This window comes from Equus caballus, chromosome 29 (assembly GCF_041296265.1).
Source record: "Equus caballus isolate H_3958 breed thoroughbred chromosome 29, TB-T2T, whole genome shotgun sequence".
Lineage (NCBI taxonomy): Eukaryota > Metazoa > Chordata > Mammalia > Perissodactyla > Equidae > Equus > Equus caballus.
In genome coordinates, this window is record NC_091712.1 from 24505798 (window position 1) to 24523505 (window position 17708).

At 38.2% G+C, this 17708-nt stretch overlaps 1 protein-coding gene across 8 annotated transcripts in view; it reads left to right on the plus strand.

The window, feature by feature from the left end:
• Positions 1 to 16124, plus strand: part of C29H10orf67 (chromosome 29 C10orf67 homolog) — a 144464-nt gene extending 128340 nt beyond the window's left edge. For all 8 annotated transcript variants that reach the window (XM_023632273.2, XM_070255547.1, XM_070255544.1 and 5 more), the window contains one exon: positions 15672 to 16124. In XM_023632273.2, coding sequence (XP_023488041.2) covers positions 15672 to 15763 — 92 coding nt within the window. In that variant the 3' untranslated portion in view covers positions 15764 to 16124. The remainder of the gene's footprint in view (positions 1 to 15671) is intronic.
• The last annotated feature ends 1584 nt before the right edge of the window (positions 16125 to 17708 follow it).

The following is a 17708-nucleotide window of genomic DNA, read 5'->3' on the forward strand; positions in this document are numbered from 1 at the left end:
AAAGAGATAAATAATTGTTCCCTTGTTAATATAAGGGAATAAAAAATGAGGTTCAATACTGTCTGCAAAATTTCAAAGCAGTTTCTTACGCAGTGGTAATTATCCCAAGAGAGCCCAGGTAACATTATTAATTTGTTTGCTGCTTAACTGTGATAAAATTTGGGATCTGAGCTGCCCATTGTGTAGTGTGCATGGCCACAGACTTTATGTACTCAAGAAGACCTTTCTCACAGTCCAGTAATTAGGTGCTATTGACATTGTAATCTTTGGAAATGTTCTTAATGAGCCCCGAAGACACAAATCTCATAGATAAAATCTCAAAGTAACAGAGGCTCTTTAAGTGGCTTGTCGGTAAGAGAAAGCTCAAACATAAATATCTGAAACACGGGAGAAAGCCAAATTTAAACCTAGATTACATTGTGTTGTTAATTCTCTGAGACTTTTAAGAAACATTGAAGAGGTGATTTTAAAGGCTAGGAGAATTCTCCATCGCAATATATTTGAAATAATTTAAAAACCTTTCTTTTTACCCTTGGAAACTTTGGATCTGAAAGGTGTTTTTTCACTGTGTATTTTCCATCAACTTATAAAAATAAATATTACTTGAAAGTGGAGTTCAGTTGCCCCTGTTTTTGTTTTAAACACAAAAATAATTTTAAAACACACAAGAAATTGGAGCTTAGAAAAAAGAGAAAAAGAAATTTTAGGCATTAGTATTGTTTTATATATTGTTTCCAGACTTCAACTATAATTAATATAATTTACTAAAGTTTTCAAATTCTTATTTAAATGCATGTTTTACAATATTATTGCATATACTACACATATATAAACAACATATAACATTGTTTAGCATGTAATTGATGGCTATAAAAAAGGATAGAAGAAGGAATTAATCAATGAATGATGAATTAAGTACAAGGACTAGCCTGATTTACTATATATAATGTATTAAGGTGTCTGTAAATGTTTGTGATGTCACCACCACCAACTTTTGTACTAATTCCCTTATTGTTATCAATTACCTATTATTCAAATGCTATATTTCTAAGTTGTATATGTCATCCTTGTCTTTGAGATTTGAGCTGATTCTCAACTACATTTTCTTAGGAATTTTCCTTGCTCTTTACACCTATATTCTAGAGATTGTTTTCTACTCGAAGCATGGGATTTAGAATTATTAGATAATAAATTAAAGCCTGGAGGATCAGCAGTCTGTCCCTTGATATACCTTTCCAAATATAGAGAATTCTCAATGGCATAGAAAAGAGTCAAGATGACCAATTGGATCAGAATATTAATCACAAAAATCAGAAGTTCTCTATCTAGTTGAAGCTCTGTCTATAGGTCAGAGATGGGGTTGAAAAATGTGAAAACGAAAACAAAAGGTAATCCATGCTTTGAAAATACGGTGTTAATTTTTGAAATAAGTAAGCAAGCAAATTACTTTGAATTTGTAAGATCGTAAAACTTTAATAGAAAAAAAGACTAATACCTACTAAAAATATACCTTATTAACTTGAGGGATGTCTTGTATTAATTCAGGTTAGTAATGCTTTTAAGTATATGTAGACAATGCTTCATTTAACGAATGCCACTAAGCACATTCCTAATTATGCCCAAAACTGGTACTTAGAGCTCCCCAAAGCATGAAGCCTGAGACAAGGATGCTTTCTGCTGTGTGTTCCGTTGTTGGACCATGAGTTGGATTCCAGCAGCCTCCCTGGATCCTGTGGCCACTGATTTCATCCCAAACCTCAGATTTCATCCCAACCTGCCCGTTTGCTGCCCAATTACTCAAGAGGCATTATAAACCATATAAGCCTTATGGTGGTAACAAAATATTAAGAAAGGGTTTAATTAGTGTAGAGACAAGTGGACATTAATTTTTTAATTTAAGAATGTCTCTGTTACAGAAATGGCAAAATGTTACAAGATACTGTGCATGGATTCATGCAAATTCATGGAAAAAAGTAGGTCAGAGGAAGAAGTATGTTGCCTATTGTTAACTCTACACAATGTAAGCTAGAGGCAGCAAAAGGTCGTAAAATAATTTCATTATTGTGTCTTTATAGCTGTAAGAATGCAATTGAGGAAGGGCTTAATTTCCTCACGGATGTATTTGATATAGAAACTATTTTTATTATGAAATATTTCAAATATTCAGAAAATATGTTGAATACCACCTGGCTCTGTTAGATTTTGCCACTTTTGATTCGTAAAAGAAATAAAACAGTGGGGCTGGCCCCGAGGCTGAGTGGTTAAGGTTGCACGCTCCGCTGCAGGCGGCCCAGTGTTTCGTTGGTTCGAATCCTGGGCGTGGACATGGCACTGCTCATCAAACCACGCTGAGGCAGCGTCCCACATACCACAACTAGAAGGACCCACAACGAAGAATACACAACTATGTACTGGGGTGGCTTTGGGGAGAAAAAGGAAAAAAATAAAATCTTAAAAAAAAAAAAGAAATAAAACAGTGAAGATAGAGTTGAAGCCCCCTGGTAACCACGTTCCTCCCTCTGTCTCCAGAGGTAACTACTCCTCTGATTTTAGCATTTGTCAATCTTGTATACTTTATAATATTTCTATACATACGTACATACACACGCAACATATATAACATCTTTTGGCATGTTTTCAAACATTATATAAATGATAGTGGAATGTATGTATTCTTCCCCCCCCAACACATGCTATGTTTTTGAAATTTAATTATAGTATTTTTCTGTATGGAGCTTGAGTTCATTTATTTTACCTGTTATACAGTATATTCCATTGTATGACAAACTACAATATATTCATTCTCCTGTTGATAGGAATTTAGAGATTTTCAATTGGTTGCAGTCATAAACACGGCTGCTATTAACATTCCTGTACATTTCTCATAGTCATATGTGCAAGAGTTTCACTAGAGAAAATACCTGAGTTGAAGAGTATATACATCTTTAACTGTACTAGACACTGTTAAATTGTACTACTAAATTGTTACACCAATTTGCACTCATACCAGTGGTTTATGAGTTTGTATTGCTCCATATTCTTACTAACACTTGAGGTTGCCACACTTTTTAATTTTTGCTGATCTGACGGGCATGAAATTATATCTCATTTTTTTATTTGAAATTTCCCCAATAACTAGTGAGAATAATTTTTTGTATGTTTACTGATCATTTTGGTTTCCTCTTCTGTGAAGTACTTGTTACTAGCAATTGACCATTTTTATATTATTTGTTTATTCTTCTTTTCCTTATTGATTTGTAGAAGTTTTTATAAATCCTGAATGTTAACCATTTGTCAGTTTTATGCTTTACAAATACCTTCTCAATGTCTGTGGTGTGTCTTTTAACTTCACTTTTGATGTCTTTTGGGAAATAAAGTGTTTTTTTATGTAGTTCTATTTTTCAATCTTTTGGTTTATGAATTACTCTTTTTTTTTTTTTAAGATTTTATTTTTTCCTTTTTCTCCCCAAAGCCCCCCGATACATAGTTGTGTATTCTTCGTTGTGGGTTCTTCTAGTTGTGGCATGTGGGACGCTGCCTCAGCGTGGTCTGATGAGCAGTGCCATGTCCGCGCCCAGGATTCGAACTAACGAAACACTGGGCCGCCTGCAGCAGAGCGCTCGAACTTAACCACTCGGCCACAGGGCCAGCCCCTATGAATTACTCTTTTATCTTTTTTTAGATAAATTTTCCTACTCTGAGTTCATAAAAATAATCCTACGTTGTCTTCCACAAATATTTCCAATTTGGTTTTCTCACTTCGGTGCTTTAAGGCATCAGAACTTATTTTTGCGAAGATATGATTTTGGAATCCACCTTCTTTGTTCCAATAGAATAGCAGATTATCCTGCCACCATGTATCTCCCCACCCTCTTCTGATTTGTAATGCTGCCTCTGACATCTGCCATGTATCCACGCAAGTATAAACTCTTTCTAGGCTCTCCTTTCTGTATAATTGACCTATTCGTCTTTTCTGCTTTAATACCAAAGAGTTTTAATAACTCTGGTTTTAAAGTAAAACTTGATATCTAACACAGCAATCTCCATCTTGTTCTTCAAAATTGTCTTCGCCCCTCTTGGTTCTTTACTTTTTCATAGGAATTTTAGGTTTACCATTTCAAGATTCATGAAAAAGTTGTTGGTATTTTGATTTAAAGATTGACCTGAAAAAATGAACATTTTTATGACATTGAGTCATCCCGGCAATGAATATGATATAACTGTCCATCAATTTGGAGATTCTTTTATCTTCTTTACTAATGTTTCATAATGTCTTCATAATGGTCTTATACATCTTTTACTAGATTTATTCCTAGGTAACTTATCAGGACAAGTAAGTTATAGTTTTTGTTACTATCATAAATGGATTTTCTCTATGACGTATCCTAAATGTCTATTACTGTTGACTATTGAATTTTGCATTTTTGATCTTGTGTCCAACAAATTTGCTGAACTCTATGGCTTCTAATAGCTTGTCTGAAAAGTCTCTTGTCCTTTCTGTTTAGACAATCATGTCATCTATAATTTAAAGACTAGTCTCTTCCAATCTTTATGTACCTCTTATTTTTTCTTTTCTTATTGCACTGGCTAAGATTGTCAGAATCATGCTGAATAGAGCAGCTAGAGGCACCCTTGTCTTGTTTCTCTCTTGATAGAACAGTTTCTAAAGTGTCAGCACTAACTCTGATTTTCCTTGTAGGTTTGTCATGGCTGTTCTTTCTCCAGTCAACAGAGTTATCTTCTATTTGCAGGTGCTAAGAGTTTTTATAACAAATTGATTGCTAATTTTTATCTCTACCTCTTGAGCTAATAATTGTGATATTTCTCCTTCAATCTTTTAGTGCTGAAATACATCATAAATTTTCTCATGTTGAATCCTACTTACATTTCCAATTTTTTTGTGTACATAGATAACTTTAATTTTCCAATATCTTATTTAGGATTTTTCTTCTGAGTTTCATCTATAAATTTTTCCCCTGAACTACCATTACCTAATTTGGGTATAAAGGTTATACTAGACTCATAGAAAGAATCACTAGCTCTATCTCTTCTTTGAGACTGCTAAAATTTGTATAAAACAGGTATTATCTGTTCTTTGATGATACAAAAAATTTATCTGTCAAACTGGCCTTGTGTCTTTTACAAAGGCAAGAGAGATTTTTGAGTACCACTTTAGTTTCCTTAATGGTTATTAGTTTTCTATTTTTTATTGAGTCAATTGCAGCAACATTTGTTTCTGGGATAACTAGTCCACTTTATCTAGGTTTTCAAATACATGGAGAGAAATTTGTTCATCGTCTTCTTCTGTGAATTCTACATCCTCTATAATTATGTCCCCTTTTCTGCCTCTAATATTCTTTTATATGTTTACATTATTTGTTCTTAATGCTGCTAACGTGTTGCATAATCTTTTCTAACACACTAATTTTTGGTTTGTTGATTTACTCTACTACTTTTTGTTTTCTGAGTTGTGTGTTTTCTCTGTTATTTCCTTCTGTTTTTGAAGGATTTTTCTATTTTTGGTCTAGCTTACTCATTTTTTTCATTTTTACTGTATTTTAATAAATGTATTTATGACTCTAAAAAGTATTTTAGTTGTGTCCCATAAAGTAACATATAGGACTTCAATTGTTGCTTAGTTCTAAATATTTCATTACCACTATCATTGCCCCTTTAACATGTGAGATTTTTAAACATGTTTTGTTGAGATTGCTTTATTTTTAAGTAATGATTTCTAATTTAATTGTATTTAAGTCAGAGAATGTGGTCTGTAAGACATTGATCCTTGGAAATTTGTACAGACTTGCTCTTGAAGTACTTTGTAAATATTGCATATGAACTCGAAAATGATTTTTATTTTCTATTTTTTGAATGCAGAATTCTATATCTATTAGGTCATCTTGGTAGTTCAAATATTTTTTTATTCTAATCTATTTTGAGCTTAATCTCATTTTTCTGAAAGAAGAATATGAATTTTTATTTTGAATTCTGAGTTCTGAAATATTTATTTCACTATGACTAAGAATTCATCAGTTTCTCTTAGTAGCTCTGTCCATTTCTGTGTTTTTGGTTTTGTTGGTTTGTTTGATTTTAAGATGGGCACCGGAGCTAATAGCTGTTGCCATTCTTTTTCTTCATCTCCTTCCCCTCCTCCTCCTCCTCCTCCTCCTCCTCCTCCTTCTTGTCCTCCCCAAAGCCTCCCAGTACATAGTTGTATATTTTCAGTTGTGAGTGCCTGTGGTTTTGTCATGTGGGACGCCGCCTCAGCATGGCCTGATGAGCGGTGCCATGTCTGCGCCCAGGCTCTGAAGCGGCAGCACCCTGGGCCCGCTGAAGGGGAGCGCGCGAACTTTAACCACTCCGCCATGGGGCGGCTCCCTGTCCGTTTCTGTTTAACATATTGCAAGCCTATATTGAATGAACCCTAAGTTATTATTTTTTCTCGGTAGAACGTAGCTTGCAATGTTCCTCTTCATCCCTAGTAATTCTTTGATGCCTTAAATTTTATTGTGTCTAATGTAAATATCACTATAATTGCGTTATTTTTATTAGTTTTTGCATTGTATCTCTTTCCCCATCCTTTTATTTTCAATCTTTTTACAATTCTTTATATTTGATTTTCTCTTTTAAGCAACTTAAAATTGGATCTTTTTCTTTTTAGTTCTCTCTGATAATATCTACTTTTTAACAGATGAATTTATTCTGTTTTCAAAAATTGCAGTTATTGATAAATTTGGACGTATTTCTACCATCTTCTTTTTGTATTTCCTGATATTTTGCTTTACTTCCTATTGTCTTCTTTCATGTTTTCTTTTGGATTAATATTTTCTGTATTTCTTCATTTTCCCCCTACTGGGAAAGGTAAAAGTTCTATTTCTTTTCTTTTAGTGTAGGTATATGTGTCTGTTTTAGTATGTGTGTATGTTAAAAAGTATTATTACTTGGATAATTTATTCAGTGAGGGCTATTAATGGTAAATTCTATTTGTTTTAATTTTTATTTCATTCTTGATGGTAGTTTAGCAAGATATGAAATTTTAGGCTGGTAGTTATTTTTTCCTCCAGATTTTGTTATTATACCTTTGCCTTTGAGCCTCTGCTCAGGGTTAATGTGAAGTCTCCTGTCAATGTGTTAATGATTTGTAGTCATTTTATGTTTTCCTTATGGTAACTTGTAAAGTTTTGTCTTCATTCTTGATAGTCTGTAGTTTTCCTACAATGTACTCAATGGTGTATTTATCTTTATCAGCATTCACAGCACAATTTAGATCCAATGATTCATATCTTTTTTTACTTCTAGAAATTTCGAGGTTGCTATCTTTTCAAGTATTGCTTGTACAACATTCTCTGCATTATTTTCTTCTGAAGCCTCTTAATCTCTTCTCTAAATTTTCTAATTTTTATGTTTGTTTCTGTTGTGCATATGTATAGATTCCTCGATACTACATTTTTCAATTTTCTAATCCTCTCTTCAGCTGTGCCAAATTTATCCTATGTTTTAATGTTTCATTTCATGACTTTTTTATTTTCAAGACTTTTCATTAGCCAACAGTTCTTATTTTATTCTGGCCTGTTTTGCATCATAATTTGTTTTTCTTTTTTTAATGGATACTATCAATTATTTCTTTGAACATACTAAACACACACATTTTAAAATCTTTGTCAGACTACCTCATCAATTCAAATTTACCTGTAGTGAATTCATGTTCTAACAGCTTATCTTACTGTTGTCTTTCCTAGTACTTCTATGTTTTTGTTTATTTTGGAACTTTGGTTATTAGGCTCAGGTTTTCTCTCTCTTAGTCATATTCTCTCTCTCTCTGTCTCCCTCTTTCTCTGTCTGTCTGTCTCTCTCTCTCCCTGAATACAGTATTTCCTGAGTACAGTTCTGTGACTGCTTCCATTTGTTCCTGTCTCATTCCCAGTGTACAATTCTTATAAGTTTGGGGGTGCCTGTTCTGCTGTGACATTAGGGTCTTGAGCTCCTATTAGCTCCTAAGCCATCATGTAGCTTGTTCAGTTCCCCTGTGTGAAGTAAGTTTTGCCCTTTTCTTTTGTGAGGAAGATTGGCCCTGAGCTAACAACTGTTGCCAATCTTCCTCTTTTTGCTTGAGGAACATTGTTGCTGAGCTAACATCTGTGCCAATCTTCCTTTATTTTATGTGGGATACCACCACAGCACGGCTTAATGAGCAGTGCTAGGTCCACGCCCAGGATCAGAACCTGCAAACCCCAGGCCACCGAAGCAGATCGCATGAACTTAACCAGTACTCCACCAGGCCGGCCCAAGTTTTGCCCTTTGAGCCTCCCTAGACCCATAGCTTTCTGTAGAGCCATAGCCCCAGGTTAGAAACTGGGTTTTCCCCCAATTTTGTTTCATTCAAGCATCTGGCTTCAAGGAGTGAATTTATTATTTCACCCAATGTGGAGCACATTTAGCATCTGTTACCCAAAAGGAGCTTTATTCCTGGCTATCAGTATGATTTTCTACAGCTGGGACCAAACAAGCCTGTGGTTTCAGCCAGTATATTAGTTTCCTAGGGCTACCGTTAAGGAAGTACAGCAAACTGGGTGACTCAAACCACAGGAATTTATTATCTCACAGTTCTGGAGGCTAGAAGTTAGAAATCAAGATGTCGGCAGCGTTGGTTCCTTCTGACGGCTGTGAGGGAGAACCTCCCGGCCTCTCTCCAAGCTTCAGATACCTCCAGTGTTCCTTTGCTTGTAGATGGTGATCTCCCTGTGTCTTCACATGCTCTTCCCTCTGTGTGTGTCTGTATCTCTGTCCACATTTCCCCTTTCTATGAGGACACAGACATATTGGATTGGGACCTCCCCTAATGACCTCATCTTACCTCAATCATCTGCAAAGAGCCTATTTCCAAATCAGGTCACAGGCACTGGGAGTTAGGACTTTAACATCTTTTAAGGACACAACTCAGTTCACAACAGCCTGGTTCATTGCTTCATGTATCTTTACCAGAGAAATGTTGATCTTGTTTTTCCCAGTATGTCTTTTTGTTTTTTAATGTTTAAATTTTACTTATCACGCCCATATGGTGTGCTAAATTGGGAACTCACTACACCATTATACTTCCTCTTCCCCACACCAAAAAATCCTATGCGTTGGAACCAGTCTTCTTCATGTTTCTGGACCAAAGACCCTTCATTTGATTTCAGCCCTACCTCATGTATACAATCTATTCTAAGAACAATTTCCCTTTGTAAACAATGGACATAGTTATCATTATTTTATGCATCAAAAGCATGTATTAAATATCTATCAATATCTACCAGTTTTTTTAAAAAAAGAACATTTTAAAAGTCTCTGTTGCATCTTAGTACAAGTCCTTTCCCCTGGTGTTCTGTCTGTGAAATAGGCAATAGGTACCTTGTCCAGAAAAGGATGGGTTATAAGTTGAGCTATGTCCTCTCTCCCCAAAAGATATGTTGAAACCCTAACCTCCAGTTCCCGTGAATGTGACCTTTTAGGGTCTTCGTGGATGTAACCACGTTAAGATTCTATTATTAGGGTGGGTCCTGATCCAATGTGACTGATGTCCTTATAACAAGAGGGAAATATGGATGCAGAGACACACAGGGAGGATGCCATGTAATGACAGAGACAGAGACTGGAGTAATGCAGCTGCAAGCCAAGGACACCAAGGATCTATGGCCATCAGCAAAAGTTACCAAGAGGCAAAGAAGGATTCTGCCCAGAGTCTGAGAGGGACGACAGTCCTGCAAATGCCTTCATTTTGGACTTCCAGCCTCCAGAACAGTAAAGGAATAAATGTGTTGTCTTAAGCCACCAGTTTATGTTACTCTGTCACAGCAGCCCTAGGAAGCTAACAGAGGATGACAATTTAATAACTTCCATGATGTCCACATTACCTGGACAGACAGCCACAGTCCCACATGAGCTCAGTGACCTTATGTTTCCAGTTTGCATTATGTCTTAGGGTAAGGAATTCTGCCATTTACTCCCCATGTAAAGGAGATGTTTCCCCTTAACTGGTTAGGAAGCTACTTCTTCCAAGCTCCAGAATATTGTCTAGCATTGAGGAATCAAATGTGATAAGGCTTGTGTATAAATGTGCCTGCCACTTCCACGGCAGTCAGTAAGTATGCAATAAATGTTTGATAAAACTGAATCTGAAGTTCACTCCACTCAGACTCAAAAAGCTATGAACTTACGTTACAACCTGACAACATCCCTATTTGTCTTCAGACTTGAGTCCAGCCATGTCCTAATGCCCACTTCCTCTACACATGTCCACGTCTCATTTTCTTACTCTTTCCTCCTCTTCCTCTTCAAGCAAGCATCTTCTGGTCCTCTTTACCTCTAAGGTTGGCCCTCCAGAGAGAACTCAGAACCGGCTCTCTCCCCTTCTCTAGCTCCAGGTGACTCCACTTGCCTTCTGGCTTCACATCTCACTGACACAGCTCTTCTCTGGGTCACCAGAATCGTTCATATGTGAGACACAGTTTCCAGTCCTCCTCTCACTTGATTGCCCCCCTGCATTTTGTTACTAATGAGCCTCCCTTAATTCTTGAAATGCTCTCCTCTTGACTTCCAAGACCCAACCTGTTCTAGCTCTCCTCTTACTTCTTAGAGCATCCTTCTCATTCCTCTCCTCTCAATGCTGCCCCCAATCTGAGTATTAAGCATTGGAGTCATGAAGGATTTCACTCCTTGGCTCACTTTTACACATTTTGTTATTCCTTTGTTTAATCCTTCAATAGATGTCCATAGCTTTTAGGATCAAACCAAGATCTTCAGTTTAGCATACAAGACTATTCATAACCCTTGCCTCTCCCCTACATGAGCTCTCTAATCTAATCATAACAAATGACTTGCTGTTCCCTGCTATTTCGTGCTACTCCATGCTTCTGTGCCTTTATACACGCCTTCATCTAGGTGGTAGATCTTCTGTCTGGTCTTACTGGGGCTCACTCATATACTACGGTTAGCTGGCCATCAATGGCCTCATGCTGGTTGTCTATTGGGCGGACAGGGGTAACAATACTTGTATTTCTCATCATTGAGCAGGCTAACCCAGTCTTGCTTTCACGGTGGTCTCAGGGTTCTCAAGAGCAGCAGAAGACAGCGAGTTCCAATGCTCAAGAACGGGTCAACTCTCTGCTGGCACCACAGTTGCTCCTGTTGCAAGTCTGATGACCAAGAGCAGAGTCAGGGTGGGAGGGACCTGCAAAGGCCAGGGACCCCAAGGGGCCACACTACTTAACGTTCTATGTTTCACCTTCTCTTTGTTAATCCGTTCATTCATTCATTCCATGACTTTATGGATACCTCCTATAAGCAAAGCCCTGGGCTAGGCACCAAGGGTGCAGAGTCTTCCCAGTGCCTGCAATTTATGTTCAAAGACTGACGCTCGAAGACCAGCACATCAATAAAAGTAATGCCAGGATTTATAGAGGTTCCATGGGGTAGGGTGGGCCTGAGACAGCCTCTCTGCATTCTTTACCATGTCTGCAGAAATTGCTAGCTTGTTACTCAGGATTATCTATTAATAGCCTTTTCCCCCCATAAGGATAATAAAAAACCAAAATATAGAAACAAGACATAAAATATCTTCAGTGTGTATATTTTAAAACTTGTAATTGGAAAGTCACTATATTTCTTTGGTAGCTTATAAATTCAAACATGAAATTGCATGAAAACAGCATTTCCACTAAATAGCCAAATGCCAAAGGTAGGTTAGAGGAGCAGTTAAATTTTAATCCTTAGGCTCCAAGTCATTGCTTGTTTATAGGAACAAATAGTTGCTTGTAACTTCAAGTTCATACTTGTGCAAATTATGCGGACTAAAAGTCCAAATGAAAATCCCTTTAAAAATAACTGTCTAAAGCTTCCATATTAAGTATATTTATTTTTTCCTAGGATTAGGACAGATTGCTTTGGGAGCCCAGTCTTTCATAAAGACGGGGGAGGGGAATAGAGTTGGGCCTTCGTTTTCTCACAAAAGGCTCAATGTGAAGCCCATCTGTGAACATTGCATAATTTGTTATGTTCTACAAAGAGGTGGGTTTTTGTTACACACATACCAAAGCTATTTGGTACTGTTTCACCAATGATCTCTATTCAGGTCCAGAAAAGAAATTGGCCTCTGAAGAGTGAAAGGAAAGTAAATTTTTCTTTAAAAATTAGATACAGATTATCACTTCAAAATGCAGGAGGGAATTTTACAAGTGAGGGTGTACTGATTAGCTTTCCAATGGACATCCAGTCCTTTATGAAACACATACTAGCTGTGGTCAACTGTGACCAATGTGGTTTATTACTCTCCAGAAGAGCTGAACTGAGATTACCCATCTAATTTAACTGAGAAATGTTGGGTGAACTTGAACTGTTTCATGGACATGAATGACCAGAGAATTTATTTGATAAGACATTAAAGGCTGAATGTGGTAACTGTCTCTTTGATAGTTTGATACAGTCATTTCTTTAGTTCATTAACATGTCTTTCATATTTTTTTGTGATTACTCTTCTGGTGATTACATGAATACCCTAAAAGAGAAAGGGAAAAAAAGGTTCTGTACAACATCATTACAAAAAATTAGAAACCGTATCTTTATTGGTAAATATTCATTACAGTTTTTATGGAGTTCAATCTTTAAAAAGTGACATCAGTTTTCAAGGAAAGGAAACTAACAGTAATTAAATTGTGGAAAAATTAATAAATTCACTGTTTTTTCATGTGATAGTTTCTAAATTATTTTTAAATATTGTCTTCCAATTTCATTAAGATCAAAAGATGTCATGAAGTTGACAGGTTATTCACCAATCCCCTTTACATTTTGTTGGAAACTGGGCAGGGTGAGCTATCATTGGTGGCATCTCAATGAAATATTATGGTGACTTTATCAGTAGTATGACATACAAGATGACAGCAGATGATAAAGTGCGTTCTCTTCATATGTCAGCTAACATTTAAGATCAAGTCTTCTGTATTCCCAACGGCTGATGCTAAGGTATAATTTGGATATATGCATAGTTTTTTACCGTATTTAAATTTTACACCTTTTAAATTATTCACACACACTCAGAGATAGAAACTCTAAGAGTAAATTACAAAATCACACTTCATGTTACTAGCAACTCTTTAAATGGAATTTTTCATTGAAACTTTGTCATTAAAAGAGAAAGGCCCTTGGGTTGTGCCCATACGAGCATAATAAATTGTATATGTTTGTGATACTGAATGACTCTGGCCCATATGCTGCACTGCAAAGCTACATGAATGAGGCATTTACCAAATCAGGCCCACCACATTAAACAGAAAAACAATCTTTATTCATGGTAACTTATCAGTTTCAATTAATCAACCTGAACAATGGAAATTCTGATGTGTTCAAGCAACTTGAAAGCAATAGGTCATCTCCAGGGCAGCCATGTTGTGCCTTTGTGCCTAAGGTTTCAAACAAAGCCACATCTCCAATAAATATACATATGTATACATACATACATGTGCATATATATACATACCAATGGATGACTACAGCTATGCCACGTCACGCCGATAAAAATGCATGTTTATTGTTTATGATTTTTATCATAGCAACTGTTTTCCTTCAAGTATTACTTTTTGAGCTCTGCAAGTTTAAACAAAAGGAAAGAAATTTCCATTGGATGACCATCCTTTCAGTTTCTGTGCTGCTATGTGAATAGCATTGTGCAAACCATTCCAATGGTTTTGAAAAGGGGTAACCATTGGTTTGATTTGGTTACACGGTTTAGTAAAGAGCTCCCTCCCACTGCCTTAGGGTCTGTGAAAGGTCTGTGACCTGTTTAGAACTGCCAAGTGAAATGTCATGTCGCCCCTCCCAAATGGGAGTATCTGCATTCATTTGATCAGTATAAAAAATGATTGGGGATGGCGAGATCAGTGCTTTTGAATTGCAATTTATAGCAGTTTACAAAAATGCACATTGTTGGAAAAGAAAACATGGAAGTGTTTCTTTCTAAATTGCATTACCTGTGAAATGTCATTAGTCTTTTAAGGATATTTACATCCTTTTTTTATTATTTAGGAGACTTATTTCAACTAAGGAAAATCAGAATTTTATTGCATTACCATTTTTTTAACCTGTTATTTTGCTTTTAATAGCAGAATTTAAGGAAAACAATGTGTCTGAATTCTTACAATAAACATAATTTGTATCATTTCCATTAATTAGTTCTCTAAGATAGTCTTTGCTAATCAGTTGCATTAGTAGAAGATTTCCAATTATCTTTCTCAGATTATAGAGGAGATTCATTTGTTGGTAAATGCTTTGTCTGCTGATTTCTAACAGTGAGTCTGAAATCACAGGCATCCTTAATTCAACCAGGTGTCCATCATTCCTTTAACATTTTACTACTGAAACTTCTTTGTCAGATGAATACTTTCGAAATTATGGTACCCATAGACTCGTTCACATGCATGCATAGTATCATAAAAGGAAATGTTATTTCGTTTGCATTAAATGTGTAAAAGAATACATGAACTTTATCCAAAAAGTTGACATAGGTTGCTCAAGTTCACAAAGGCTTAACGCGGCCACTTGAGTCTCTCGGGTGCAATGACCAATGCCCTTTATGCTGCATTGGGGAATCTTCAAAGCTCCATCTCTTCACCTTAGGCAGTGAAGAATTGGACATTATTTTGAAGAGTTCTTCATTTAGTAAGAAAAGTTACCTTGAGCAAAGGGCCTCAGAACCTCCCAGAGTCATAGTTGGCTGAAAAAAGCAAGGCCTCGCTTCAGAAAAGCTTTGCCCCAGATCGACTGGCTAGCACTCCACTTTGAACCTCCCAACCGCTGAAAGCCGAGGTTGTCACTTTGTTATCTTTGTTCCTGTCGAGCCTAGGAATGACAGCCTGGCTCTGTGTTCCCCTCTGCCACTGCCCAGGCTGTAAGTGTCCACATTGACACCTACCGGTGACCGCAGGCTGAAATTCTTTGTCGCCTTCTCCACGCTCCTGGCTTTCACAGGCATTAGCTCAGGGCCTTTGTTCCCCTTCAAAGCTGGAACATCACATCCCATGTTGTGGCTTTCCTGTCCCAGACCCCCAACGCTTTCCTCACAATTTACACACCAGGTAAACGTCCCTCCCTACAGAGCAGGGAGCCCAGCCTGGGGGGCGGGGGACACAACCTCCCCATCCCCCAACTTCACAACCCCTGCCAATTTGGTTTTCTTCCCTCTCGTGTACAATTTTCTATTTCATATGGGGGGAAGATTGAAAATGCAAATGGAAATGTAAATCTTAGTTAGATTCTTGGACCCAAACACAAGACAACCCGTCCATTTTTAATTCTTTTACCACGGCTCCTAATTCTAGGGAGGGAACTCTCAGTAGAAGGTCATTTACTGACCCTGGTCACAGGCACCCAAGACCATTTCTACAGTCTGGGGCGGCAGGAGAACTCTCTCCGAGGAAAACGTGGCTGGCACACGCTATTTTGAAGGTCAAGGAGGGTCTGACCCCGTGATCTCCCCACCCCACCCCCACTTCTCCGGGTTACCGAAGAGGCCCCCCAGCTGGGGCCAGGCCTGGGAGGACCCGCTAAAAGTGAGGCAAACAGCTACGGGGGAGAAGTGGGGAGTGGTTCATGTACAGTCACCAAAACAAATTTCACATCTATTCATCTTTCCATATTTTTAGCGAGGTTGTCAGAAACCCTGGAAAAAGAGGCTTTAGAGAAGCCATCGATACCACAGAACACCCCGGTGAACGACATGGATGCTACTGAGTAACGGGGCAGACCCCTGGGCTGCGCAGAGTGGGACCACAGAAAGAAGGCCCTCGCCATCCTGGCTGTGGGGCCTGCCTCCCCGGCGAGGGATACCATCTCCAAGGCGTTTCTGAAACAACTGTTCCGTCTCTCCGGATGATGTACGCTAACGCGAGCGCAGCTCTTGAGAACGCGAAGCGCGCCCTCTGTGCGCACCTTTCTGGGCCCTGAAGGACACCTTGCTCGCTGCTGCTGGGGGAGTGGGGCGCACGGATCCTGAAGGGCCGCCAAATCCATGCCGGCGTTCCCCAGGCTCAGCAGTGTGCCCCGGCGCCTTATGGTGGGAAGGAACGGACTTCAATTAAAAAGTTTAAGGCACTAAATTCGTTTCACTCCCTCTCTAACCCATCTAGTCTCTCTATAACACGAAATCAAATGACTTGCCGCCTCCTTGTCCGCCACCTAATCCCGCTGAAGTGTAACCGTAATGCCTCGAAAGGGATGTTAAATTTCCTCTAGGGCGGTTCACTCTTCTCTGACATCCGCACGGGGCTCCTGGCCGTATCTGAAAAGCCATGAACAATTCGTTAGTATGTGGGGAAACTCTAGAGTCTTGCTTCTCGGTAAGGATCAAGATCCAGATTCACGTACCTGTTCTTTCCGGAATGTCAGGTACCATTCATTGAAAGACTGGTTTGCTTTCTTCCGTGCGTAATGTTCAACTTGATCCTTTCTGTTCCCCTAACTACAAGTTAGGCCCAGACTCTAGCCCAGTTTCAGGATCGTAGACTCTGGATTACAAATTTCTAAAGCTATTTATTAAATCTCAAGAAATATATTTGTGGTAGCTGTCACATAAAGCTGATATATTCTGGCGCAAAAGAAAGCTAGAGAGGCGATTTATTTGTGCGTAAAAGGCACTACATTTAATTGGAGCGAGACTTGTTACTTTCAACGCAAGTACATGGGGTGGCATAGCGCCGTGGAGCATTATTCGAGCTTCATCTCCTATGCACTATATGCCACCGTCTCCAAAGCGGTGTTGCCCTAGAAACTTGTTTTAAATCTGCTGCTATATATCAACACCTTGTTTTAGCAGTCCTTGGCTGAATTACAGTTACACAGTTTGGCGCTTCTTTCAAATTTCCTCCCATCAGTTTGGCTAAAGAAAGGAATTTTTCTCCTTTAGAAATGAATTGGCTTAATTAGTAAGTAGATTAATGGCAATTGCTGGTGAGTTGGTTTCCAGCAGAGTTTCACCAGAGAGGGTTAATCGGAGTCAGGTCTGGAACCTTTCCCAGAACTGGCTGCCAGCCATTTCCACCAACCAATCAACCCTACAAGGAACGGAGGAAATGAAATAGAATGTATATTCTGTGTCTTAGTATCCTGGGCGGAAATTCCTTGGAAGCATCCTCCTCGTTGGGTGCAATACTGTTTCATTTTAGGATTTTCACAGAAACTTTGAAAGGTTTCACCTTCAAGATTTATCTGGGTACCAAAGTGGAATTTCAAATGGCACAGTGAGTGTCTCCACAGAACGCTGAGGGCGCACTGGAAGGGCCTGAGGCTCTAATCAATTTCAGGTTTACAGAGTTGCAAATCTCTCTCAAGTCCCGCCCTACATCAGTTATCCACCAGAAGCCTTAAGAAAGTTTAGTTGTATGTTTTGCAGCCTTTTCACTTACTTTTTCCAGAGTGATAAAAACGCATTCGTAGTTTAGGTTGCAGCTGCATTAGTCTTGCAAAAAAAAAAAAAAAAATCCCTGCTGAGAAATGCATATAATAGGAAAAACAGATCGGCTGGACAGCAGTGTAATTAATGCCAGAAAGGGCTGAGGCCGGTTTCATAGTTTGTCTTTTGAGGATATCAAGACGAGACCTGGTGAAAAATGACGCACGCTTTAGCATTTCAGAAAGCTGGCAACTGGCAGCGCTTTTCCTTTTTTCTTTGACTTTCTGCCTCG